This window comes from Maniola jurtina, chromosome 16 (genome assembly GCF_905333055.1).
Source record: "Maniola jurtina chromosome 16, ilManJurt1.1, whole genome shotgun sequence".
NCBI classification, from domain to species: Eukaryota; Metazoa; Arthropoda; class Insecta; order Lepidoptera; family Nymphalidae; genus Maniola; species Maniola jurtina.
The window spans coordinates 4426643-4452357 of record NC_060044.1 but is presented as its reverse complement, the minus strand read 5'-3'; the positions used below and the strand labels follow the sequence as shown (position 1 = coordinate 4452357).

General features: G+C 36.4%; 3 protein-coding genes across 3 annotated transcripts; 2 read left to right on the top strand and 1 right to left on the bottom strand.

Moving 5' to 3' along the window:
• The first annotated feature begins 1463 nt into the window (after nt 1–1463).
• Nucleotides 1464–9434, top strand: LOC123873104 (multiple coagulation factor deficiency protein 2 homolog). Its single transcript, XM_045917816.1, has 6 exons — nt 1464–1580; nt 5799–5955; nt 6710–6845; nt 7602–7692; nt 8218–8339; nt 9279–9434. Exons 1-6 carry the CDS (start codon nt 1568–1570, stop codon nt 9282–9284), a joined length of 525 nt encoding a protein of 174 aa, XP_045773772.1. The 5' UTR covers nt 1464–1567; the 3' UTR covers nt 9285–9434.
• On the bottom strand, nt 9304–13172 carry LOC123873100. Its single transcript, XM_045917811.1, has 4 exons — nt 12846–13172; nt 12093–12213; nt 10335–10515; nt 9304–9409 (listed from the first exon to the last, which is right to left on the bottom strand). The coding sequence occupies exons 1-4, from the start codon at nt 13170–13172 to the stop codon at nt 9304–9306; spliced, it is 735 nt and encodes a 244-aa protein (XP_045773767.1).
• A 10470-nt stretch (nt 13173–23642) lies between these two features.
• On the top strand, nt 23643–25498 carry LOC123873089. Its single transcript, XM_045917788.1, has one exon. It carries the CDS (start codon nt 23685–23687, stop codon nt 25281–25283), a length of 1599 nt encoding a protein of 532 aa, XP_045773744.1. The 5' UTR covers nt 23643–23684; the 3' UTR covers nt 25284–25498.
• The last annotated feature ends 217 nt before the right edge of the window (nt 25499–25715 follow it).

Here is a 25715-nt window from a genome sequence, read left to right as displayed (position 1 = left end):
AGATTCTTCCAATTGCTCCACGTGTGGAGTAATTGAAGATATTTACCATGTGTTGTTGGAGTGTGTTCGGAATGAATCGTTTAGGTTAAGCTTATGTAATATTTTTGATTTAAATTTTAATATTTTTGATTGTGTTACGTTTCTTTCATTTCCTGCGTGTGATCAAGCTAAATTACTATATAAGTTAAGTAGAATATTTTTTAAGATTCGAAGTAAGTAAGTTAATGTAAGTGTGAAGTTGATTGTAAATAATAAAGCGACATAGTCACTTAGTGACTAAGCTTTTTAATAAAGAGTTAAAAAAAAAAAAAAAAAAAAATTTTAAATGAAATACGTTTTTATTAGGTAGAGGTTTCAGTAAAATAGATATTTTACCATTTACGTAGTTATTAGAAATGACAATAAGATAAATACTTCTCAGTAGACTCACTTTCTTTTATTTCAATTTCACATGGATTTTTAACCGATTTCAAAAAAGGTGGAGGTTCTCAATTCGTCGGAAACTTTTTTTAAATTTAAATGATTAATCGAATTATTTACAAATGACGATATTTTAACGATTATAAAATCTAATGTAGTTTAAATAGATTGATTTGGAATCTGAAAGCCCATCGCATCACATTATTATCCTAAGGAAACCAAACTTACTTACAGAAAAAAAAAATAGCCAAGCATTAAATAAAAAATCTTCTACTTACTATTTCTACCGCAATCCGCAATGTTGAAGTACCTACTTAAGTGCCTAGGTAAAACGAAACGCGCGCGGGATTCCATTTTTGAAAAAATGAATTGACGCGAATGTTGCGTACTTTCGTCTGTTTAAATCCAGTTCTTCAAATCACGCCTATTAAAAACCAATATTATGTGATTAATGAAAGAGGATCACGACCCTCAGAAATGAGGAAATACGCATACGCAGAGAAAGAATAAAAAATTGCTAAAAACCGTGCACAAAAATGATAAAATATGGCGTAATATGAATTTCGAATACGTACTATGTATATTTATTTGTCTGACGTGTACATAACTAAAGTTTGCAAAAAGAACATTCAATAATATTATTTTCAAATTCGTACTTGATAGCTGATATCAATCTAAAATAGAAATACTACGTACTAATTATATTCTATTCATGAATAAAATATAGGCACTAGAATTATTAGAAACAAGTAACAACAGAATCCATAAGTTTACAAATGAAACATCAAAAGTTTGCGTTCAGTAATCTTTCTTCTTTCTTATTATCTAGTGTAGTTTTCGCTTGCCAAGTTGCTGATTTCAAGACTACTAACGCCATCTTGCGTGAGTTAGTGAAAATCGCCAAAGCTTCTGAAAGGGCACCTCAAAGTCATGCGCTGAAAATGAATACAACTTCATTCGAAAATTAACTTTTTTTCTATTGAGATTAAATACAATTTGGTTTGCATTGCTTGCGCTTGCGCTGTAAAATTGATTTCTTCTGTCATTTCACTAAAACGATGCTACTGTGCTAAGGTTAATGTGAAATTATTGTTTATAGTTTATAGAAAGTAAAAAGGAAATCCTACATCTAAGTTATGTGAAAGAAATGTTAGCTAAAGGTAAGTCCCCACTTTTGTTTATTACGTTGTCAATTGTGTGACTGTTTAGAATAGGTAGCTAATTTTCTTCTTCTTATGTACGGTCAGATTTCACGAAATATTTACTATAAAAATATTTTACAGATTCCTATAAGTTTATTTTCCTGAAGAGACTGAGTCCGAGTTATATGTTTTTAACTTACAACCCCCTCTTTGGGACCGTCAAAGGTTTAACCAAACAGTCTTTTCAGACGTGACTATTTCCAAAAATAAATTCCGTATATTAAGCCTGTAATTTTTTTAAAGCAGACCACAGAAATTAAAAAAACAAAAGCTAAATTATCTACCAAATCAATTTTAATCTTTAGTTTAGCAATCTACGCCACGTTCAAAATAATAAGTAGACCATAGACATAAAATAAAAACTTCACTTTTTTACTGCGTGCGTTTACTGCGCACAGATCTCCTCTCAGAATAAGAAGGGTTTAGGCCGTAGTCTGCCACGCTGGCCCAGTGCGGATTGGCAGACTTCACACGCCTTTGAGAACATTGTGGAAGACTCTCAGGTGTCCAGGTTTTCTCACGATGGTTCCCTTCACCGCTAAAGCAACTGATATGTAATTGCTTAAAACTCAAAGAACTCCAAAAAGTTAGTGGTGCACGCTCGAGATCGAACCGCAACCATCGATCGAGTAGGAGGCGGTCATTTTAACTACTGGTACGACTAATACTACGCCTTGTAGTATTATTTGTTACGAGTATTTAGCGATTATGGTCGAAATGTAACCAAAACTTGGTAAGTAATAAAGGAATTTGTGACCCGTTCTTACTAGTGCAGTTATATGAATTGTAATCGCACAGGATTAGGGTGTCATCGGGTGATAATATGGTGGGACGTTGAAAGACTTTAGGGGCCGTGTTACTCTATGCTGTGCCGTGACACACGGTCTTATTGTTTGAGGAATGAGTAAATAACAAAACCGCAAGCTCCACAGAAATATCTGTTTTTGCTATAAATAGTGGTCCTAAGTCTGAGAGATCCAAGACTGAGTAACTTACCTGGTTTCATAACTTATCATATCCTTGTAAAGTTTGAAAACTCTAGTTTTCATTTGGTGAATTTTTAGTTTATGATCAGTTTCAAATGAAACAATAACTAATAGTAATCAGCACTACATTCATTCAAATAATTAATTTTTGACAAGAGCTCCATATTCCATAATATTGTTCATAGGGCCATATTATATGCAACTAGCTTATGCTCGCGACTTCGTCTGCGTGGACTACACAAATTTGAAATCCCTATTTTACCCCATTATTAGGGGTTGATTTTCAAAAATTCTTTCTAATCTATCCAAGTCATAATTCAGGCCGATCGGTGCAATAGTTTGAGAGCTGTACGTTGATCAGTCAGTCAGTCACTTTTCAGTTTATAGGTATATTTAGGTTTGACATTGTGGCAGCTACCATGATATACAGACAGATTAAGTAGTTCATTTCTGGGGGCCATGGAGTCTAAGTGCTAAAAGAATATTACGAGACATTTCACCACGATTAGCCTCATCGGGTGATAGAAGGGCTGGCTCATTTTTTGCGTAACGGATCAGCCTGGCTGTCCAGCGCGGAAATGCAGCTAATATTCTTGGCACCATTACACGCGGACATGTTTATATAGTAATTAGATAAGGCTAGCTTTAAGTTTTACTTTAATATTTTCAATCACACTATCACACTATCACACTAATATTATAAAGGAGAAAGTTTGTATGTGTGTGTGTGTGTGTGTGTGTGTGTGTGTGTGTGTGTGTGTGTGTGTGTGTGTGTGTGTGTTTTTGTTACTCCTTCACGCAAAAACTACTGGACGGGTTTGGCTGGAATTTGGAATGGAGATAGATAATATCCTGGATTAGCACATAGGCTACTTTTTATCCCGGAAAATCAAAGAGTTCCCACGGGATTTCGAAAAACCTAAATCCACGCGGGTGAAGTCGCGGGCATCGGCTATCACACTAATATTATAAAGGAGAAAGTTTGTATGTGTGTGTGTGTGTGTGTGTGTGTGTGTGTGTGTTTGTTACTCCTTCACGCAAAAACTACTGGACGGATTTGGCTGAAATTTGGAATGGAGATAGATAATATCCTGGATTAGCACATAGGCTACTTTTTATCCCGGAAAATCAAAGAGTTCCCACGGGATTTCGAAAAACCTAAATCCACGCGGGCGAAGTCGCGGGCATCGGCTAGTTAGAAATAAAAAAAAGTTCAGTTCTGCAGATATTATTAGGTATGTTTAGTGTTTTGTACAACCATGAGTGTCATTTGCCATCACTTGTGACGGACACCATGACATACGGAGCGCGCACTTGTTACCGCGAGCGCATAATTTGTCCTCCATTACTGCTTCATTTTATACACTGCCCCATAACAAAGTGGGGTCCGATTGTAGGCTGGGCTCGTCTTTCCCGCGACAACTGTTCAGTTTGATAGAGGGGACCGAATAAATTATGCATTCGATCTATTGAAAGTACACTGTAATAGATTTTTTGAAAGGGTACTTTTAGAGCACCTGTTTTTGTTTTTGGAATTTGTGAGACCTCTCCAGTTACATTTTTATCAGTTACAAAAAAATGGTTAGCGTGACCATTTGTTTTATTCCACTTTTATATAGACGAGACGGTAGTTGACGCACCAGTTTGCAAAACAAAGGACTCTTATCGGAATTTCCACAGTCCATGGTGCCTATCTCCTCTTCTACGCTATAAAACTAGTGATGTTCTATCCATCCATACTTATATTATGTGTCTGTCTGTCTGTCTGCTACCTTTTCACGGTCCAACAGTTTAACCGATTCTGACGGAATTTGGTACAGGTTAGCTTATATCCCGGGGACGGACCTAGGCTACTTTTTATCCCGGAAAATCAAAGAGTTCCCACGGGATTCCCAAAAACTTATCCGCTTAACCGATTTGTATGGGTACCGAGGTAACTTGCGTCCCTGTAATTGACATAGGCAACTTTTTCCCATGGGATCTTTAAAAACCTAAATCCACGCGGATGAAGTCACGGGCATCCTCTAGTAAACTACCTATAAATTAAAGGTGTCTTTTTTCTCTCCGCCCAATAAAATCGCTTATCAAGAAAAACCAACCGCTCTTAATTTACTTCCTTTTAAAGATCCGTAATAAATCAAAATCGTCTCGTCTTTTTCCTGATAAACAGTTTACTAAAATTTCCTGGGTGCTGACAAATGTAATAGGCAGGGTAGTTGTGAAATGAGGTGTGAATATTGCGTCTCCGCGGGATGTATGCCCCGTGGACCCCGGGGGTGGGCCCATCTGTCCGTCTCCCCCGGCCGACCCTTTGGTGCAATACAATGCCTCAAATTACACAGGTATTATGCGAATCTCGAATGTAGTTTTGTCTCTTTATTTGTAAATTGTTAAATTAATTGACGACGTGTGGCGATCAGTTTTAGTCGATTGTATAGGAGGTATAGACTACTGACCCATGTCCAAAAAATGGATGGGCCTGCACCTGCACCTTTAAAATTCTCACCAGCACTCGGACAGCTTACAAGTGACGGCATAGTGCTGAATCTTATATTATTTTATGCTCTTATATTGTCCTATATACGTCACCTGGTGGTTCATATTATGACCCATCCATTTTTTGGACATGGGCCGGTAGTCTAGTATAGCTGTGTCAGCCCAGTAAGACCTTATCTTCCTATTCGGGGGCCTCAGGCGGTCGAGGATTCGATCCCGGGCACCTCTGACTTTTTGGAGTTATGTGTATTTAATATTACTTGCTTTAACGGCCAAAGAAAACATCGTGAGGAAACCTGCATGTCTGAGAGTTCTCCATAATAATATTCTCAAAGGTGTGTGAAGTCTGCCAATCCGCACTTGGCCAGCGTAGTGAATGAATTTTTAATATAAGTTCCTTGTGCTATAACTTCAGGGAGCATGCATTGGATACTGCCATCGCGCCGCACTACCAGCACGCATTTTGTATTTTTCAGGCTTTTTTGTGTTTTTTTTTTAAAGAATATAAGTCATGCTAATCATGATTAATACTCCCCTTTCCTCTCCAGCTGAGCGTAAAGCTTGTGCTAGGAATACGACAATAGTGCAAAGGGTGAGGTTTGAACTGCCAACCTTTTACAATTCAGTCCGCTCCTTTGGGGCTTTTTTCAATAGAATCTAAGGCTCTATTTGAGTACAATTTTTACAATTCCAGCTTGCCTACTCCTGATACTAAGCTGGTTGTCAGCGTGCGTGTGCCGAGGGCCGCACCACCCGCACGGACATCACGCAGTGGAGCACAAGCACCAACACTACAAGCCTAGATCGTCAGACTCTCTTACCAGCGACACAAAGCTGTTACACGATACCAAGTAAGTAGGAAGAACTTAAAATATGTCTTTAGCTTATTTACTAATTTAGGGCATAATCTCTCACTGTTCTGAATTTCAGCCAAATCGGTGCAGTCATTGTGGCGCGAAGGAGTAACGCACATTCAAACTGTCACATTTGATTTTTAGGTTCCGTACCTCAAAAGGAAAACGGAACCCTTATATAGGATCACTTTGTTGTCTGTCTGTCTGTCGTATCTGTCAAGAAACCTATAGAGTACTTCCCGTTGACCTAGAATCATGACGCAGGTAGGTAGGTCTTATAGCACATGTACAGAAATAAATCTGAAAACCGCGAGTTTGTGGTCACATCACTTAAAAAAAATTAAAATATGTTTCAATTTTCAATGTAAGATAACTATACCAAGTGGGGTCTCATATGAAAGGGCTTTACCTGTACATTCTAAAACGGATTTTTATTTATTTTTATGCATATAATAGTTTTTTGATTTATCGTGCAAAATGTTGGAAAAATACCCGAGTACGGAACCCTCACTGCGCGAGTCTGACTCGCACTTGGCCAGTTTTTTAAGTAGGTAGGATCTAGAGCGGTAAGTGGTTAAGATGTTAGCCTCCTATTCGGGGAGCCTGAGGTTTGACTTCGGCCACGCATCGAATCACGGATTGTGAATTGAAATTGTAACCAAGCATGAACCAACTCCTCAACTCCTCAAGCCTGATGGTAAAGAATACCTTAATTACTTTGAAATAATTATAGCTATTATTTTAATTAAAGGCATTTAGAAGAAGATGCGAAGGTTCTAACAGCGGAAGCTTTGGCCAACATGACGCCGGAGGAACTAGAATTCCACTACTTTTCGTCTCATGATTACGATAGAAACTCGAAATTAGATGGATTAGAAATGTTAAAAGTAAGTACTACATAAAAGTATTGAATAATGATTTTATTTAAGTAAAAATAAAATAGATTTTACATAATATGTAACATACTGTACGTGACATAGACGAGTAAGCCACATTAGTATATAGCCATCTCTTTTACATTTATGCGTTTAGTATTTTCTGTCATACTTATCAACGAGTACAAATTTTATACGCCATGATAATATGAACGTTACTGATGAATAATATTACTTATTGATATTTGAGTTTAACTAAAAATAAAAAGGTTATTCACTTCCTCAGTAAATAGGTACTGTTGCAAGCTGGTGCTCAATTATTTCAAAATAATTCATTGTTGTCTTATCCAAAGCCAGTAGCTTACGCCAGCTTGGCTTTTAATTATACACGATGAAATTTTAATGGTTTTAGAGAGTGGCTAAGTGAATCGCCATCGATTACACTTGTTTGTTTTGGAAAACTAGGCACTTTTTGTTTTGGATAAAAATATGTCGACACAAACTCGAACCTGTGAGAAACATTAGTAGTTGCCGAGCGCCACTTCTCTGAATGACGCAGCGGGATACTATCGGTTCGCGAATTTTTCAAACAATAATTTCTCGATTAAATTTTTTAATTATTTTAAGACTAGGGTCAATATAAATGTTACAAATGGATATCAATTAGCTAAGGTTCTGAAACCACGAAAAAAACACCTTGTATTGTAAGTTGGCAGGTTTGGTGCAAAGTGGTCGAAGCATTAGTACTTATATTTTTTTGTGTTTCAGGCAGTATATCACACGATTGAACATGCATTTCCTGAGGAACAAGAGGATGATTCTATTGAACCAGAAACCACAGATATGGACGCGTTCATTGGTAAGCATAAAAATGCGACTTAGTTTCAGAAATTGAGTTTATTATTTATGTTAACTGGTTACATTGATAAAGCTATTATATGAGAAATAATATTACTGATGTTGTAAAAAGTAACATCTTAGTGTCGGCTCTTCTCGGTGGAATTTGTTTTCCGAACCGGTAAGGTGCATGGTAGAGTCTTGAGATACATGTTGTTCTACATGAAATAAATAAAATGATCTTGAATTCTTGACCTACCATAAAAGTCTATTTTGATTTACCATTAATGCTTGACTTTGATTTTTTTGATTTTTAATATCAGAGTATGAAAGTTTTGAAGATTATATATACGAGTGAAATTATTTTTTCCTCCAAATCCACAACACAATTTTAGATTTATTTGAAAGTATTGTTGAATCATGAAGCTGAACATATTATCTCAACTTATATTTTGAGGTTTTGTCATTGTCACACAGAGGGTGGATAAATGATTAATATTTTTTTATAGGCAAAGTATCCAATGATGGTTTTTTTAATAATTTTTAGCCATAGTGGATCGCACCCTCCTAACTGATGACACCGATGGTGATGGATATGTATCGTATTCGGAGTACAGAGCTGCCCGTATCAATAATACTGATGATAGGACGCCAAGGATTGTAAATCAGGTACCCTAATCATTGTAGTATAGAATACAAGTCTCAATAGCTCAGCGGCAAGGGAGTGGACTATACCGAAAAGATGACGGTTCAAATCCCACCCGTTGCACTAGTCGTCATAGCCCATAGGTATTCCTCGCACAAGCTATAATCTTTGTTGAAGAAGAAAGGGGAATATTATTCATTTTAGATCGAAACTCAAAGCCGCATCGTACCTCACCGCATTGTCATAAACTGCACGCTCACTCAAAACTTAGCAGAAACTTTTTTTATTTTAGGCCTTTACATTTTAGGTATTAATAGGTAAGGAATGATATAAGAAACAGGAAAAATAACAGAATGTAGATTTTGGTAGACTCATAATTTAATCTCAATAATAATTAATTAGTTTAATATACTTAATCTAAACAAGACATTAGACAGAATAGATAAAGGTTGGGTACGAACAGATTTAAGAATTGTTATAATAAGTTGAGAATTTAAAACCAAAAATATGATAAGAAGTCAATTAAATACGAAAAAGCTCTATTAAAATGGTGGTTTGGCAAATTGAGCCAAGATGCTTAGAGAAGATGCTAACTTTGATGTTTATATTAAAACCCGCTAGAGTCAGTACGCCAAGTATCTAGACTTGTCTGGCATAGATACGAATATTATTTCTATTTCAGTAGGCTTAGTATAAGTTTTTACGTTGATAGAATTTGAGCGTCGAATGACTTCAGCGTTAAAGTGAAGTGGACTTTAATTACATTGCTTTAAAGCTCAAATTCATCCGTACATTGGTCTTAAAATCAGTGGCACAGATTTTTTAATTGAAATCAAGAATCTTTAGGTTATTTTACTCTATCAACATTAAATGTAATAAGAACATAAAATGTAAGATCATTCTAAGCACATTGAGGTGGCAATCTTGTGGCGATGGTATTCTTGAGCAATATTTCTTTACAGGTGTAATGTTTTGACTACACTCGTCCTACGTGCACTGGTAGCGCTGGCACGGCATCCCCCGCTCGCCCCTCGACGCCGCCTCTCTGATGCCGTTGGATATGTCCTCGTATGGCTCTAACTCGATGCTGTTTCTGGAACAATAAATGTTGAATTTGTTTTGGTTTTTTATTTGAATAATGAACTGTGACTGTGTTTACTTATTTTCCCCCTAATCACTAAAGTATTATTATTAACAAAAAACAATAGAGAATAGAGATATTATTGATAGTTGTATTAATTTAATAAAGGCTAACAAGAAGGATTTGCTCATTGCTTGAGGAGTCATAAAATAGGCATGAAAATCAGCATTAGTTTTATGTAGGTAGTGCCACTGCAAAGTGGTTAGGTATATTTTGATTGGCAGGAATGCAGACACCGATGACACAGTTCACGACAGTTAGGGAACTTCTAGCAAAACGAGGCGTCAACGCCACTGGCAGGCGTCAAATGGTGGTCAAACATTTGACGCAGGTAGCCCCATTAGCCCTAATTCGCACGAGCTTTAAAAAAGCGTTGACGTCTGAACAGAGATACTTGGAATGCATTTGTTCTATTTGAACGTCCGTTAAAAAAGCTCTCGTGCGAAAAGGCCTAAGAGCCCTATTTTTGTATGATTTCACGTCACCATAGCCTAATATAACATCGAGCGTTCCCTTGTTCTCTCACTCTAGTTCACTCTGCCGGTTGATCGTTGACACTATGTCGTTACAAAGAAGCGTCGCATCTAGGGAAACATTTATATTGCTATAAAGTGCATTCTTATAATATGATATCCTTTGTTTCTGCAGAGACTATTTGATTTATGCTGATATTTTCTAAACAAGTTTCAGATTACCCATGGAACAGTTTCGTTCCCTGCAACAGCAGTTCTGCTCCAGAAGCATAAAGCGCGGCTTGGTGTGGTTTCTGGCAGGACATCTTGTACAAGCAGCCATAGTCCTAGCTCTGGTACAGCATTATCTCGTCTTCAGTCAAGTAACTGGTATTCTTGTTACCTAGGAAATTATTTATTATTACCCTTGGAACAGTTTCGTTCCCTGCAGTAACAGCTCCGCTCCAGAAGCATAGAGCGCCGCCTGGTGTGGTTTCTGGCAGGACATCCTGTACAGGCAGCCGTAGTCCTGGCTCTGCTGTCCCGCGAGGTAGCTCAGGTACAGCAGTATCTCGTCTTCAGTCAAGTAGCTGGCGTTCTTGTTGTCTGCAGGAAATTATAGCCAATTATCATATTGCACTAGCTGATGCCCGCGAATTCATCCGCGTGGATTTAGATTTTTATAAATCCCGTGGGGATTCCTTGATTTTCCGGGATTTCATGCAATCTCTCATAGCTATCACTTTGGACGCAAGTACCTAAACGCCGATTTAAGATCTTTTATCGAGGTGCATACTTTAAAAAGTTTGATACGGAAAAAACCTTTTTCCTACTTATTTTAAAAATACGCGTTTAGTTTTACTTTAACCTCGTGTGAATGTTTTTAATAGAGAGTTTTCTTCCTTTCCATCCTAATTTACTGACAAATCCCATATAAGAGAAGGTTAGATTAGGAGGTGGTAAGGGTCATCAGAAGAGCATAATTAGGCTTCCGGAAATATGAAAGAGAAATAATCAAGGAAACTTTACAACATGTTTGATAAGATTTATCACACAACAAGCCCTAAAATTCAGGCTCAAGTAAATTAGAAAATATACCGTTCTACAAAAAATTGCCAAGCTGCATAGCATAAGTTTAGTCAAAAATAAAACCCGTTGGTCATTTTACCGAGTCGTCTGCAGACCTACAGATAATCCCGTGGCAATGGGATTACTCTTTGGACGGACATGACAAACGCATCACACGCTATTGGATTATACGGGAATGACCCTACTGGTCAGCATACGAATAACAAAAACATTTTATTCTCCAATACTGTACACGCGAATATAAAACTAATCTATACAAATATAAAAGATACAATAGCATCACTACATTTTTAATATGTAACACAATTTGGATCAGGAATGATAAAGGTGTTAAAGACGCAGATGTTCTAGATGGGTCGGTTATTAGTAGGTACTATTTCCTGGTCATTATTACATTGTGTGTGGGCTAATTGAGATTATTTAGTGAACTGCCCTGCGGTAAATTATAATTGACACATAGAATAAAATTGTAAAGGGGTCTTAATTTGAAAGAGGTAAGAGGTACTCTGTAGAGTACCTAGGCTTTTTTACTGTGAGATAGGCTTACGCTTGACGACAATTATCATGCTAGAGGTCTAGGTTGGAGTGCGCTTGTCTATGTGTATTTAATTCTCTACGAGAACAAATCAGACATGAGGAGGTCCGTAGGAGAACCAGAGTGAACGACCTGGTTTAACGGGTAGTGAAGCTAAGTGGCAATGGGCAGGGCACATAGTTAGAAAATCCCATTGGGGTCCCAAAGTTGGAAGATCCCCTAGTAGATGGACAACGAGTTGCAAGTAGCCGCTGGATTCAGGCGGTGCAAGATCATGGAATGTCCAAGTGCCATGCAAGAGACCTATGTCAGTTTTATGTCTTTTGGTCAATAATGATGATGATTAGTTTAAAAAGTAAATTAAAATCGGTGCACTCGTTTAGGCGCTACGATGCCACAGACAGATACACAGATACACAGACACACAGATACACAGATACACACGTCAAACTTATAACACCCCTCTTTTTGGGTCGGGGGTTAAAAAGAGGTATTGAGTAGGTAAACCATAAATAATTAGGAAAATTTTGAACTACACATGATAATTTGCACTTCTTACCATCCAAGCTTCTTCCATAATGGTGCCCCTTCCAAGCACCAGCTCCGAAGAATCCAGCGGCTAGTATGAGAGCCTTGAGCACGATCAGTATCACCAGGTTTGTCAGATTCAAACTAAGCACCTGAATTAAAAATTTAATGATCATCAGCTAACTAAGAACCACAATTTTTAGGGTTCCGTATCTCAAAAGGAAAAACGGAACCCTTATAGAATCACTTTGTTGTCTATCTGTCTGTCCGTCCGGACGTCGGTCTGGAGTCTGGACGGACGTCCGTCGTGTCTGTCAAAAAAACCTATAGGGTACTTCCCGTTGACCTAGAATCATGAAATTTGGCAGTTGGGTAGGTGTTATAGCATAAATAAAGGAATAAATCCGAAAACAGTGAATTTGTGGTTACATTATTTAAAAAAAAAATGTGTTTCAATTTTCAAAGGAAGATAACTACACCAAGTGGGGTATTATATGAAAGGGCTTTGGCTTTACCTGTACATTCTAAAACAGATTTTTATTTATTTTAATATTATTATTTTAATAAAAATTAACATTAGGTAACTACTAGACCATTGAAAACTCAATCGGCTTTTAAATGACTTAAAGATTGGACTTCAAACACTGTGCTTAACAATAAAGTCGTTAAAGGTGAGTCACAATTAAAAGCGGTTAATACAAACTTATCTTCATAAGCCTGCGAAGAATGCGTGCAATGTGAAACTAAGTGCGATACGAACCTGCGTCATGCAGTCAAAACCAACCTGGCTACTCCCAGTGGACCTGGCAATGAAGTCCTTCGCCAGACTCGACACAACTTGACCTCCGGTACCACTTAGAAAGTTTCCAGCTGATTCCAGGAACGAGGATCTCGCGTAGCCAGACGTATCGTTGGAGTAGTCGTCGACTCTATCAATGTCTTGGTGACTCTTGAATTGGGCTGTTTGTTTTTCTTTGGGTAGGAATGCGGTTGAGTCGTAGTTCTTGGGGAACATTTTCTTCGCGTATTGAGGGGATGAGTAAGCACCGGAATGTTCTGGTTCTGAAGCAATCACGATAGGTATAAGGAGTAGCAGGTAGAGTGGCACCATTTTGTCGCACTGCCGGAAGGCGACTGGGAACAGGTAGCGTCGGCGGAGGACTTGCGGCGATGCCGAGTGCATTTCGCTATTTTATCTCTTCACTTCGCTTTTGTTTGTTGCACGCACGATGACATCCCTTAATGGAGTTATTGTTGTTGCTTTTAAGTGGCGCGTCTGTTTTTTTTTTGTATGACTTAAGGTTTATTTTAGTTTTATTATGTTATTGATTAGTAAAATGGTAAGTGGATAGTGAAACTTTTTTCCCGACTACGCGTGTTTGTATTTTAATACTATGCTCCAGCGTATACCTAAACTACTAAGCAGATTTTGATAAGTGAGGCGTCAACCGATTCGTTACTACGGTCCGGGAGATATAGGGTACATTTTATGAAACAAAACAATATGTCATATTATGTAACATCCAAAAAAAAAAGAGAGGCGGGGGTTTGCTCTGAATTTTTTTTCTTCTATTATATTGAGCAGTGGGATGTCAAATGAAAGTTTTTTTCCGACATCTCACTTTAAAACGGGAACTGTTTTAGTCTCAACAACTTCCTATACTGCTACCATTTAAATATATAAAAGGAAAAGCTAATGACAGATCGTGCTGAAATTTGACATGTACATAGGCTATTATGACGTAGACATCCGCTAAGAATGGATTTTTCAAATTCAAGCCATAGGGGAGTAAAATAGTATAGTCCATGTGGAAGAAGTCGTGGGCATAAGCTAGTCAGGATATAAAATTCAAAGAAACTTGGGAAGCAAATAAGTAAAGTTAATGTTTGTATTTATCCTCATATCTGATGTTTTAAGCAAGGTATTCAGTATTAATAAGTATATTTGATGAAAGTAAAAGCGGCGCCGCTAACAATCGACGGAAGGCGACAAGATTAACTTAGCGGAACACCTTGCTTACTCCACAATCACATGGCGACTCTTGTTCCGTATTACTTACTCTATTTTGGTGACTAAATTATGTCACAAGATTTTGTCACACTTAACTTTGTAGATTCGGGGATATCATTCTATAACTTTTAATGATGCGGTTCACGTCAATGCCCAACAATGCCATAATTATCGCGATAATCAACGCGATAACCTATTTAGCTATGCGATTTTGACCTAAAAGTGAAGAAGTTAAAAAAAAAAATAAGTTTAATAGAGTCGCCTCATTTGTAATTTTCCTCGGAACGGAACGATTTTTAATGGAATTTTCTTGCGCAGTGACGCTTTTTATCCCAGAAATTCAAAGTTCCCACGGGACTTTTAAAAACCTAATTCAAATCTAAGTCACGGGCATCAGTAGTACGAATATAAAAGCATGGAACTATGTTATCCTGCATTTTTAACATGGTAAGTGGGTAGAGTGGGATGGTAGTTGAACCAACAAATTGATGATTGAAGAGTCAGTGATATCGCTTTCGTTCAGAGAAAGTTTCATTGTTGTTAAACTCTCGATTTTTTTTATGATACCTACCTACTAGTTACTGATGCTTAATTTTTTTTATACAAACCCGCAATCTGAGTCTGGATGTTGGTACGTTAAAATATATCAATGACCTTGTAGCAATAAAATTAATGCAGTTTAAAATACTAGAAGGAAAACTCTAGAAGTATATGTAAAAAACAAGTCTGTAGATATTTTCTAAAATTACTTTTAGATACTAGCTCCTCGCACCTACTGCGTACCTAACAGATACTACTCGGTGTTAATCCATATTATATTTTTTCTTTTATCAAAATCTGTAGATTAGGTATGTATGTAGGTATGTCTCAGCACTTGTTTGTTTTTCTGTGATTACATGAATCACAGAAAAACTTGACATGTGTGTATGTGTGATTTAGGGAGGGCACATTATGCAGGTATTGCGAAATGTTGATAGTAAAAAATACCCGATTGAGTTTGTTGTGGGCTTCTTCTCAGACTAGAGCGCATTTGGAACCCTCGTAACTTTATTTTTAAGTTTACGTATTTAATTACGCCTGTTTTATAAAACAACAAATTGACAACAATAAAAAGTGTGCAACAGTACCTACCTACTCAATCTGAATAAATGCTTTGAGTTTGAGAGTTTGACAGAAGATAAAAATTACCTTCTTTGCTAAATCCTCAATTGAGCAAAGGAGGTGATTTTTATCCCGGAATCTACGTCCTTGGAAAACACTTAGGTATATTTTACGCGAAGTCGCCGCATGCGAAGAAAATAATATGAATGTAAGTAACTGTGGAGAGAAAGAAGAGATATGAACTTACTTAATTAGATAAATTTCTTTTTTCCAAATTGACTAAACTAGTTTGGCAAGTTCGCAAGTAATAAAAATTGTACAATTGTATCCTCATTTACACAATAGGTACAGTGAAAATGAGGATGGTTGGAGATGTCAGATGAGCATAAGACTATTAGAGAACAATAAATGCTTAGTGATGCTCTGGTTACTATGTGGTTCATGTTTTGGTGTTATGTCATGAGTTTGACGATGCTGGTCTACTTCCCAAAAATATAAATATAGTTCTTACAACGATGGGAAATTTTTCACTTATCTATTATCTATAATAGTCTCATTAATTGAACGTAGTTTAAAAGGAACATTTACCCACATAATTGACCTGGAAATATTATGGAAGTGTCATAACTAACTAAATCGATATACTTAATAATTATAGGTATGTAGGTATATCATGTACCTACTTATTAGATTAGGTTTACCAAATCAAAGGTTAACGCGTATTTTTAAACGTTAACCAGTAAGAAAGTGTGGGCAGGATGAAGTTAAATGACAAATCATGGATAAGTGGGTGGTTCTAATGGCGTAAAAGATGGAGTCTGAATTTTGCTAAAAGAATCTAGATTTAGTATTTCTAAAGTTTGTTAATTCAAACAGTGACAAATTGGCATGAATAGGATTAAAAACTAATCCATAGAAGTAGGTAGTACCTAACATAATATAAGAACAAGTGTAAATTAAAAATTTATAACACCCCCGACAAGTGAAGGTTACAGTAACTAGAAAGTAGCTGATAACTTTCAAACGGCTGAACCGATTTTCTTGGATTATAGCTAAGAACACTCTCGATCAAGCCACCTTTCAAACAAAAAAAAAAAAAAATTAAAATCGATTCATTCGTTTAGGCGCTACGATGCCACAGACAGATACACAGATACACACGTCAAACTTATAACACCCCTCTTTTTGGGTCGGGGGTTAATTATTACTTCCTACATCCATGAAAAAGTACTGTAAAAGTTTGATAACAAACACGTTCTTGGAAAATGTCAATAGATGGCATTGATTCTCCCGCCTCTTGGTTATGGTGACATCTAGGGGTGCCCAACTACATTACGAGATAACAGAGTTGCATTTTACTCATATTTACTGTTCGAGGCAGATGACGACTTGCGTTCGAAGTTCATGTTTCAAAAAGATTTGCAACAAACATAAAGATGGCGATTATCTAAAAAATATTCTAAAATGTGATCACTCCACTGTGTGACTGTGTGTCTAGAGAAAATATTATTATCATTTCCCAGTACTCTGTAGCAGCAGCCATTCCCGAAATCATCATCATCGCGTGCCTTCTTCGAAACGAAGTTTGGCGATCATCATCCGAAAAGCTTCTCTATTAAAAGCCGCCTCTTTCAACTTCGGGTAACTAAGCCCTGTCCTTTGCGTCTTTGGCGACCTTGAGCTCTTTTGCCAGCAATTCTCCCTTCCAAAACTAATCTTGGGAATGAGAATTTTCCCGAAATATTCTACGAAAATTTCTTCCTGCCGATTGATCATTAATTTTTCTAAGCAAATTGCAGACTAGGTACTAAATATTAAACCCAAACCCGTCTGTTATCTATCTATCTCTAGGCAATATGACTATCTCACGACTGGTCATAAATTACTAATTCTTTTTTATTTAGGCACCGTGACTTTTGGAAGTACCGTGGCACAATGCAATTATTGCATTTCACCGGCGAGTCCCGGTTGGTTGCAACCGTGAGAGGAGAAAATGTTTTGGTATCAGAAAGTGAAACCGGGCCTTGACCGTCACGACTACATTTTTATAGAGTCGCGTACCTATTATATTTATTTAACTAGACTTTTCATCCAAGGAACTAGACATAATGCTTTTTGGATTTGATTTTCCCCATATAAAAATAGCCTATTCCGTTCCTGGGACGCAAGCTTTTTGTATTAAATTTCATCAAAATCGGTTTGAAGGGTGGGTCGTGAAAAGGTATACTGTATACAGACTGACAGACATACACACTTTTGCATTTATAATATTAAGTAGCATGGATTAGGTATGATAATAATCCTCCTTTGTTGTAGCAATGAAGCTTAAGTAAACATTCATCTAATTACTTTGCAAGTGTGCATTATCATCATCTTGCGTATAATAATTCCACCATTGAAAATTAAAGCTAGTACAAGTAGTGTATATAGTGTATAGTAGTAGGTATATACATAATACTGTAATGAACCACAGAGTAAGAAAAATATTGGTATTTCTTATGTCTAACCTATTAAATTTGAAAATTAGAACTGCAATTAGAACTGTACTTACTGCATAAGATCGCCAAAATTGTACCTTCTATTTAGGTATTTGCTTTTATTGTTTTAGTTAATTTCCTGTGATGTTAATATAATAGGTAAAGCATACCTATTCTTACATTCAACAAGTTCTTTCATAATACCTATTATCATAAAGTTTTATTGGGACGTAGTTATATCCGTAAAGAATGCCTATCTGTTTCGGATGTAAATAAACAATCATTGCGTTACTGTGAAAGTAGAAAATATTTAACATTTTGCAGTGAAACCAGGCCTTGACTAATAGGTTAATAGACTCTGCGGACTTGTGGAATTGCTTGTTAAATTACATTATTTTCTTCATCTTATTATTATAAGCTATTGGTTACCCATATTAAAATTGTTGGGGAAAACGGATGCCAGATCATGAAAGTGTATAAAGTTAGTGATCTAGTTAGAGATATAAAGATGGGCATACAGACCTATTCGCATTTATTCTACGTATGTTCTACGTCTGAGATATATTCTAATACAATAATATTGCTATAATTATTTACTCTATAGGTAAATAAATTAAAGTTATGATGATATTATGACTTATAAAAGCTGTACCTATCCTATCTGTAAAATGGTTCCGAGAAAGGTGACGAAATTCGTAACACAAGGTAGGAGTGTCTAAGCACTACTTTGTACATGACCTAAAGAATCACATTTTTGTCTACCATTCAAGAAATTTTCAAATTCTGTCAGTCAGTCAGTCGCCTTTTCTTTTTTTACTTATATTTAGATAGCGTACCTAATTAAATGAAAGCAGAAGTAGGATATTTTATACAAACAATATTTAAATACGAAGGGCGACTCTTCAGATGTCCATATTCTCATATCTAATAGGCGTTTAGGCAAACGGAGGAAAGTTCTTTGTTGCTATTATAAAACTTGACGCTATAACGCTTTCGAACTTTACTGTGATGCAATTGTATGCGGTAAGCGTGACGGACACGTAACTACTGAACTAGAAACTATAGTACGCGACAGCTCGAGATGGCAATCGGGTAAAGCACCCCGACTTTACTAACCCCCGACCCAAAAAGAGAGGTGTTATAAGTTTGACGTGTGTATCTGTGTATCTGTCTGTGGCATCGTAGCTCCTCAACTAATGAACCCCCGATTTTAATTTAGTTTTTTTGTTTGAAAGGTGGCTTGTTCGAGAGTGTTCTTAGCTATAATCCAAGAAAATCGGTTCAGCCGTTTGAAAATTCTTCAGCTCTTTTCAAGTTACTGTAACCTTCACTTGTCGGGGTGTTATATAAATTTTTAATTTACACTTGTCAATTCTGAACACGCTGCTGCATCGAATGATTTTATCATTATCTACTCAATATAACTGCGAAACTACGAAAAAATAGACAAAGTGGTTTAAAAAAATGAATTGAAATGGGGAGAAATGCCCCAAGTTTGATATTGATGTGTTCATGAAAATTCTCGAAGCCTCCCAATATGCACTGAAAGGGCCACAGAGTGGTGTTTAGTATGGAAAAATCCTATCAATCGATCGTTGAGACCAACAAAACGACACATAGGTATGAGTAACAGAGAAGAGGCTCTACGAAGCCGAAATCTCTTTCTAAAGTTCGATGGGCAATGTTTTCTGCCGGGTACTGTATCTCGTTATAACTAAAAAGTCGGAGTAAAATCAAGTAAGTACGGTTTATAGATCGGTAGGAGAGGCATTCCGAACCAGTGGTACTTAGATGCATTTGACGATTCAAAAGTACTTGTGAAAGTCTAATTGAATAAAATATGTTTTTATTTATTTATTTATCTCACCCTGAGATGAGATCGCAATCAAAGACTAACTTGCCAATGAATATCCAGAGAGATTGTTACAAAACCGGAAAAATTGCCTCTATGTAAAAAAGCGTAGTGATTTATTGATATGTAAAGTAAGGTGATTAATATAAAAACTTCCTTTTGACGTTGAAATGGAGCAAATGACCTGTATTATATACAAATTGGTGCACGCAACGTAACTTACAAGAGCGGCGGAAGGCTTCCTTCCCTTTGTGTTGCGATGATGGTCTATATACTTCCGTACAATTTTATTATAATAAAATTGCAGTATTAGTATGGACTATCTACTTATGGTATATCTATACCTACTTACTTGCTTAGTTTTTATCCATACTAATAATATTGTAAGCGCAAAAGTGTGCCTGTCGGTCTGTCTGTCTATCTGGCTGTCTGACAAAATTTGGTACATTCCACGGCATACAGGCTACTTTTTATTCCGGAAATTTCTCACTCGAGAAACAGAAAGGAGATCTCACGAGATTTTTAAAATCATAAATCCACGCGGACAAAGTCGTGGGCGTCATATAGTTTTTTTTTTTTTTCTTTATTTATTTAAGGGCTTTGATACATTAAAGTACATGTCAGCCCTATTATAATCTAATTAAATACAACAATACAACAAAATTCTTAATCTAACAAAATAAGTCTTTCTCACTATCCATAATTTGATTTAGAAAGCAGCCATGTGCAGGTGTCATTATCCCCAAACCAAACCGAAATATATTTCATAATCTCAATAATAAAACCAATAAATGCTTTAATCTTTTCTTCGAAAGTGCAGTCCGACAAATATATCTCTTTCAATTTTTGAATTAATTTCATATAGTTCAAAATAACTTTTGACACGCTTTTTATGTGTCGAACTTTTATAATATGTTATGTAAAACATATTACTATTTTGGGTTTTCTTATTAAAGGAGTAAGTGAAATTTTATGAATGTTAGAAAGCAGAAAAAAATCGTCGGGCGTTAAATAAGAGAGTACTATAAAATGGTGAAAACTATAAAATGGTGGAAACGGCCACCACCGTGACGGACGCAGGGATTATTATAAAGTCAACGTGGTTTTATCAGTAAAGAACTACAACTCATTTTTCACTATGGGATATAAATTATATTAATGTCCGGTCAAAATAGACATTAGGTTACAATCACTTGCATAGAGCTAAAAATTAGTACGAATGTTAGAACACACACATAAATGAATTGTAAAAATTTCCCATCGATCCCACATTTAAAAAAATATATATGTTCAAAAGTATATTTCGTCCAGTAAGCAGTTTGAGCGTATGTTGATAGATCAGTCAGTCAGTTAGTCAGATTTTCCGTTATATACATAATAATAATAATTGGTTATGTAACGTAAGGTCTTTTTTACCTTTATCAGTTCGCGTAACATCGTAGTTAGGTACCTACATTTGTTTTAAACTTATTCTCTAGCGTGTTGCTATTTTGATTGTCGCACGGAGAAAGTTGTAATAAAACAATTTCGCGAATTGCAGCGAGATTATGCAATAGCCTTATATACAAAAAAAATGTGTTAGGTACAACAAGACTTAAATAGAAATAAATCTGTCAAGTACGAGTCAGACTTGCACACGAAGGGTTCCGTGCTATCAGTACAAGAAGTAATACTTTTGACGTGACAACGTCTTATAATTCGATAGAGCCGGCTGCACGCACGAAAAAACATGACTCATGCGGCGTTACCTCGCTCTGAGGCGTTCCATGTAAGGCTTGAAGTGCAAGCGAGAGCGCGGAACGAGCGACAAAGAAGCACAATCGGCCTTTGTTGTCACGTTCAACTATCGTCAGTAAACCGACTTTACAGACAACCAATTTTTTTTTTAATTTTTTTTTCTGATGTAATCATAAATGTTTAAAACGTTTTTCGGATTTATCCCTTTACTTGTTCTATAAGACATTTCTACATGCGTTTCATGATTCCAAGGCAACGAGAAGTATTTTGATTTCCCTGACGGGTCTTGCTTGACAGACAGACAGACAACGAAGTGATCCTTATAGAGTTCCTATTTTCTCTAGAGATACGGAATCCTAAAAATAAGCCTTTCGAATTGAACAATCAAATTGATCCAAATAATCTGTTTGCATGTTCTCACGTAACTTGGAAAGTAACCGCACACGTAGCTATACAAAAACTCTCGAGATTTATTATCTCATTCAAAAATAAGCTTCACGGTTCACTCTGCTTCTACATAGTTATAAGTTGTGGCCTGGTTTTAAACTCTTTTGAAGTTTGAAACACGTGATTTTATGGGCACTTACTTATTTTTTAAATATCAGTGAAAAAATGTTCTACTAAAGACAAAAAGCTAATTCGCTGGTATACAAGTCCAAGCTTAGGTTATTTTCTAAGTTTAGAGACTCTTTACTTAGTTTAGCTTTGTAAATCTTAATATCTCTAAATAAAAGTGATACGTTTTAAAAATACAGTGAATATGGTAAACTAGCTGATGCCCGCGACTTCGTTCGCGTGGATGTAGGTTTTTTTAAAATTCCCGTGGGAACTCTTTGATTTTCCGGGATAAAAAGTAGCCTATGTGCTAATCCAGGGTATAATCTATCTCCACTCTAAATTTCAGCCCAATCCGTCCAGTAGTTTTTGCGTGAAGGAGTAACAAACATACACACACACACACACACACACACACACACACACATACAAACTTTCTCCTTTATAATATTAGTGTGATAGTGTATCGCTGCTGGCAAAGTTCAAATCTATCAATAACATCAACGTTATACTTTTCACAATTTGTATTCACAAATAATTTTTAAAAACTAAAACATACTTTCGAGAATTTGTTCAACTGAATCGGAGCCATCATTTCATCACTCATCATCTGAGCTGATGATGATTATTGCAACTTATCGAAAGTAATATAATAATGGTTCTATTTGAAGATAAGTCACGGTTATTATCTGTCACATAGAAATGACTGGGTGACACAAAAATGTATAAAAGGCTGTAAAATATAGGTAAATTGGACCAAGAAAGACAATCCGGTCATTGTACTGAAAAGATGTTATTAGATGAACATAAAAAGCTACAATTTTTTATTAGTTTCGGACAATGTAAATACTTACCTGCTCGCAGATTTATTTGCGATGGAATATAAATTAACTTTTTGTTACAATTACCTATTTCTTGTTTTGTTATGAGCACATGATAATATTATGCTGAATAATTTAATAGGATAACTTAAGTTACCATGATTTTGTGAAGATTTTGACAAAAATAATTGGTCTAGAGTAGACTAAGTTTTTGTGAGCAGAAGCTTTTTTTTTTCATATAGCAAGATAGTATAATAAGAAAGATCGTCTTATGTCTAGTAAAAGCAGCCAATTAGAGCGAGTTGATCAGCGATAAGGATAATAACATGGTGATAATTTACGCTTTATAGCAGAGAGAGCGCCGTGGAAAAGTAATAAGATGTTCTGGCTCGTATGGTTAGAAAAGAATAGGTAAGTTTATGCAGTAACTTTGTATGCAAAATAATACAAAGCATGTATAGCTCAGAGTTATAGTGTAAGTAGAACAGATATTTGATATTATGTGGTGCAGATATTTTGAGTTAATACAAATTGAACACAATGTCAGATTTACTCGCAAAATACTTACAAGCTTTGAAAGATTATCTGCGTACTTATTAGGCTAAAATTCAACATCAGTAGGTATTTAATTTATGGAATTTAATTATGAAAATGTAAATAGTTAACAGGCATCGTATCTTAATTGTAATAAAGATTAGCATCGCTTCGAACAAACACAGCTCTTTGTATTTTAGGTCTGTGAAAATTTTCACGCATTCTATTCGTATACCAGGAGAAAACATTTCACAAAATGAAAAACGTTTTCACCGCAACGCGGGTCAGGGCTCGGAGAGAGATGCGATACTCAATTAAGATAAGCCGCTGGTAAACGACAGTCACAGTGCAATTATGTCGCTCATTCGTCGTGACCGAACTGGTAATGCCACTGCATTAGAGAGCAGGGAGGGTTATTGTGCATCCACTATCAAAACTATATCAGCGGTGGACTGCTGCCGTAGGCGCTCAGTACGCGCGCGTCTCGACTGCGCGCTCACACGCGAACGAAAGAAAGTGAAATTCATAAACGAAAATGACAGTGGTTCTACTAACCGTTTGTTTACTTCACCTTGCCTCCGCGAATACCAACGAAGATAAGTATGAAAAATTCAAAACTTTTCAGTTGGATGTTCCCGGTAAAGAACCAATAACAATTATCGAAAACACGCCGGAAAAAGAAAATGTGCGACAGTGGGATGTCACTGAAACTACATTAGATAGTGACTCCGACATTAAAAATCTTATGACGGATATAATTCAGGACGTGAAAAGTAGCCGACCGCGCTGTTTTGGACCTTCTTGCCAAGAAGGGTTCATTGAGAATGAAGGTCCACAAGAATATTTTGAAGATTATGCGTTAGAAAATGTGGACAAACTAAAAGATTTTAAAGATTTTCCTAACGAACGTCTACAAGCAATTGCGGCATTGGCAGCGAAATTAAAGAGGAATAAGATAAAATCAGACCGATTTTCTACTTCAACGAGTCAAGATGACGAAGATGATGACCAAGTTTTCACATCGTGGAATCGTCTGAAAGTAAAGCAGCATAAACATCCTTATGACGACAAGGATGGTTGGGTAACATTAGAGCCTGTAGCTTGGTCTACAAGCAAAATTTCCAAATGGAAACCTAATGTTAAAAAGCAAAAGCCTAGTTACTGGAATGATGAAGAGGACACAAACTATTCTAATGATGACCGATATACTTCATACCAAGATATGGATAATGGCTACGTGTATCCTCAAAAGAGACCCACGTTATCTCGCCCTGGATTTATAAATAATAAGCTACACATTCCTCAAGAGTATGAACAAGAATTGCCTTCGAAGCCCACTTGGACTAAAAACAAACCTAAACCTCAACAACAATCAGTGCACAGCTATCAGTCTTCCTGGTCATCTGATGACAGCCGGCGCCCATATAAGCCAGTGTCGAATTGTGACAAAAACGACCCATATGCAAATGACGATGCAGTGTATTATGGCATGTCTGATTCTATAGTAACAGATCCTCGCCCATCTAATTTCCCATATGAATATGAAGCATTACATCAATCCTCGATGCAAAAGCGGCCAGTAAGAAGACCAACGCAAGTTGTTTACTCCGATGTGGAGGATGATCGTTCGTCCAGACCTTCGTATGACGATGGACATTGGGTTTTACTTTCTACAACAAAAGGATACAGAAACAAGAAACGTCAAAGATCTCTTGAGCCCTCTGAAGAAAATGTAGCAGTACCATCCATAACATCACACCAGTCAGTTTCCTTAACAGTTTTGCCTACTGATGATCGTTCTGGTACAAATATGACAACATCACATGGAGGTTTGTTGGAGGTTGAGAAAAGTTTTCAGACTGTTGAAGAATCTAAACGTGATATGGACATGAAGAATGATTTGGAAGTTGCAGCGAGCCAGCATAGACCTGTTAGAAATAAAGTGATACGTAAGAAAGTTGTTGGTAATAAAAATGCACTTGATAGTTCTACAGTAATAGCGGCGGTTGGAGCAGGCATGGTCCCTGCTACGATGGCTATGGTAGTACCAATGATGTTAGGGAGACGTCGACGAAGGGATCTTCAGTATGAACCACGAATTTTGCATTTAGAGGAATACCTTCAAAGAAATTAATCCCTCCCTTTAGCATAAGTAGCTATTTATTATTTAGAGGTATATGTGATTGAGAAGTGTGAAAAATGAATGTCTGTGATCAATGTAGTGTAATTTGTGTTGCATTAATGACAAAAGTAAATTATTTTAATTAAGTAAATATTTAGCTTTAAGATAATGTTTAGTTACAATTTTATTATACTTATAATACTCATAAGATGATTTTCTAAGTTTAATCAACTCGAAAATCGAACCACCGAGGTAATTAAAATATTTTGACCTTAGTTATCTTTATGATGCATGTAATTGTGTGTATTGTATTGAATACAATTATATTAACTCACAGTTGTTAAGTTTAAAAATAAAAGGAAAAACTTTTTCGGACTTTTTAATTTTAATTAATTTGATTTCACAGTACGTAATAAGGCAGCAGATAATGATTTAACAAATATA

Bases quoted from the DNA above. Each gene is read 5' to 3' on its own strand.
- LOC123873089 (XM_045917788.1), top strand. From the start codon at position 23,685: ATGACAGTGGTTCTACTAACCGTTTGTTTACTTCACCTTGCCTCCGCG.
- LOC123873100 (XM_045917811.1), bottom strand. From the start codon at position 13,172: ATGGTGCCACTCTACCTGCTACTCCTTATACCTATCGTGATTGCTTCA. The intron at 12,214-12,845 runs GTTGGTTTTGAC...TTTTTAATTCAG, and splicing joins GGTCCACTGGGAGTAGCCAG to GTGCTTAGTTTGAATCTGAC. The intron at 9,410-10,334 runs GTAATAATAAAT...TTATTGTTCCAG, and splicing joins GGAACGAAACTGTTCCAAGG to AAACAGCATCGAGTTAGAGC.
- LOC123873104 (XM_045917816.1), top strand. The intron at 6,846-7,601 runs GTAAGTACTACA...TTTGTGTTTCAG, and splicing joins ATGGATTAGAAATGTTAAAA to GCAGTATATCACACGATTGA. The intron at 7,693-8,217 runs GTAAGCATAAAA...AATAATTTTTAG, and splicing joins AGATATGGACGCGTTCATTG to CCATAGTGGATCGCACCCTC.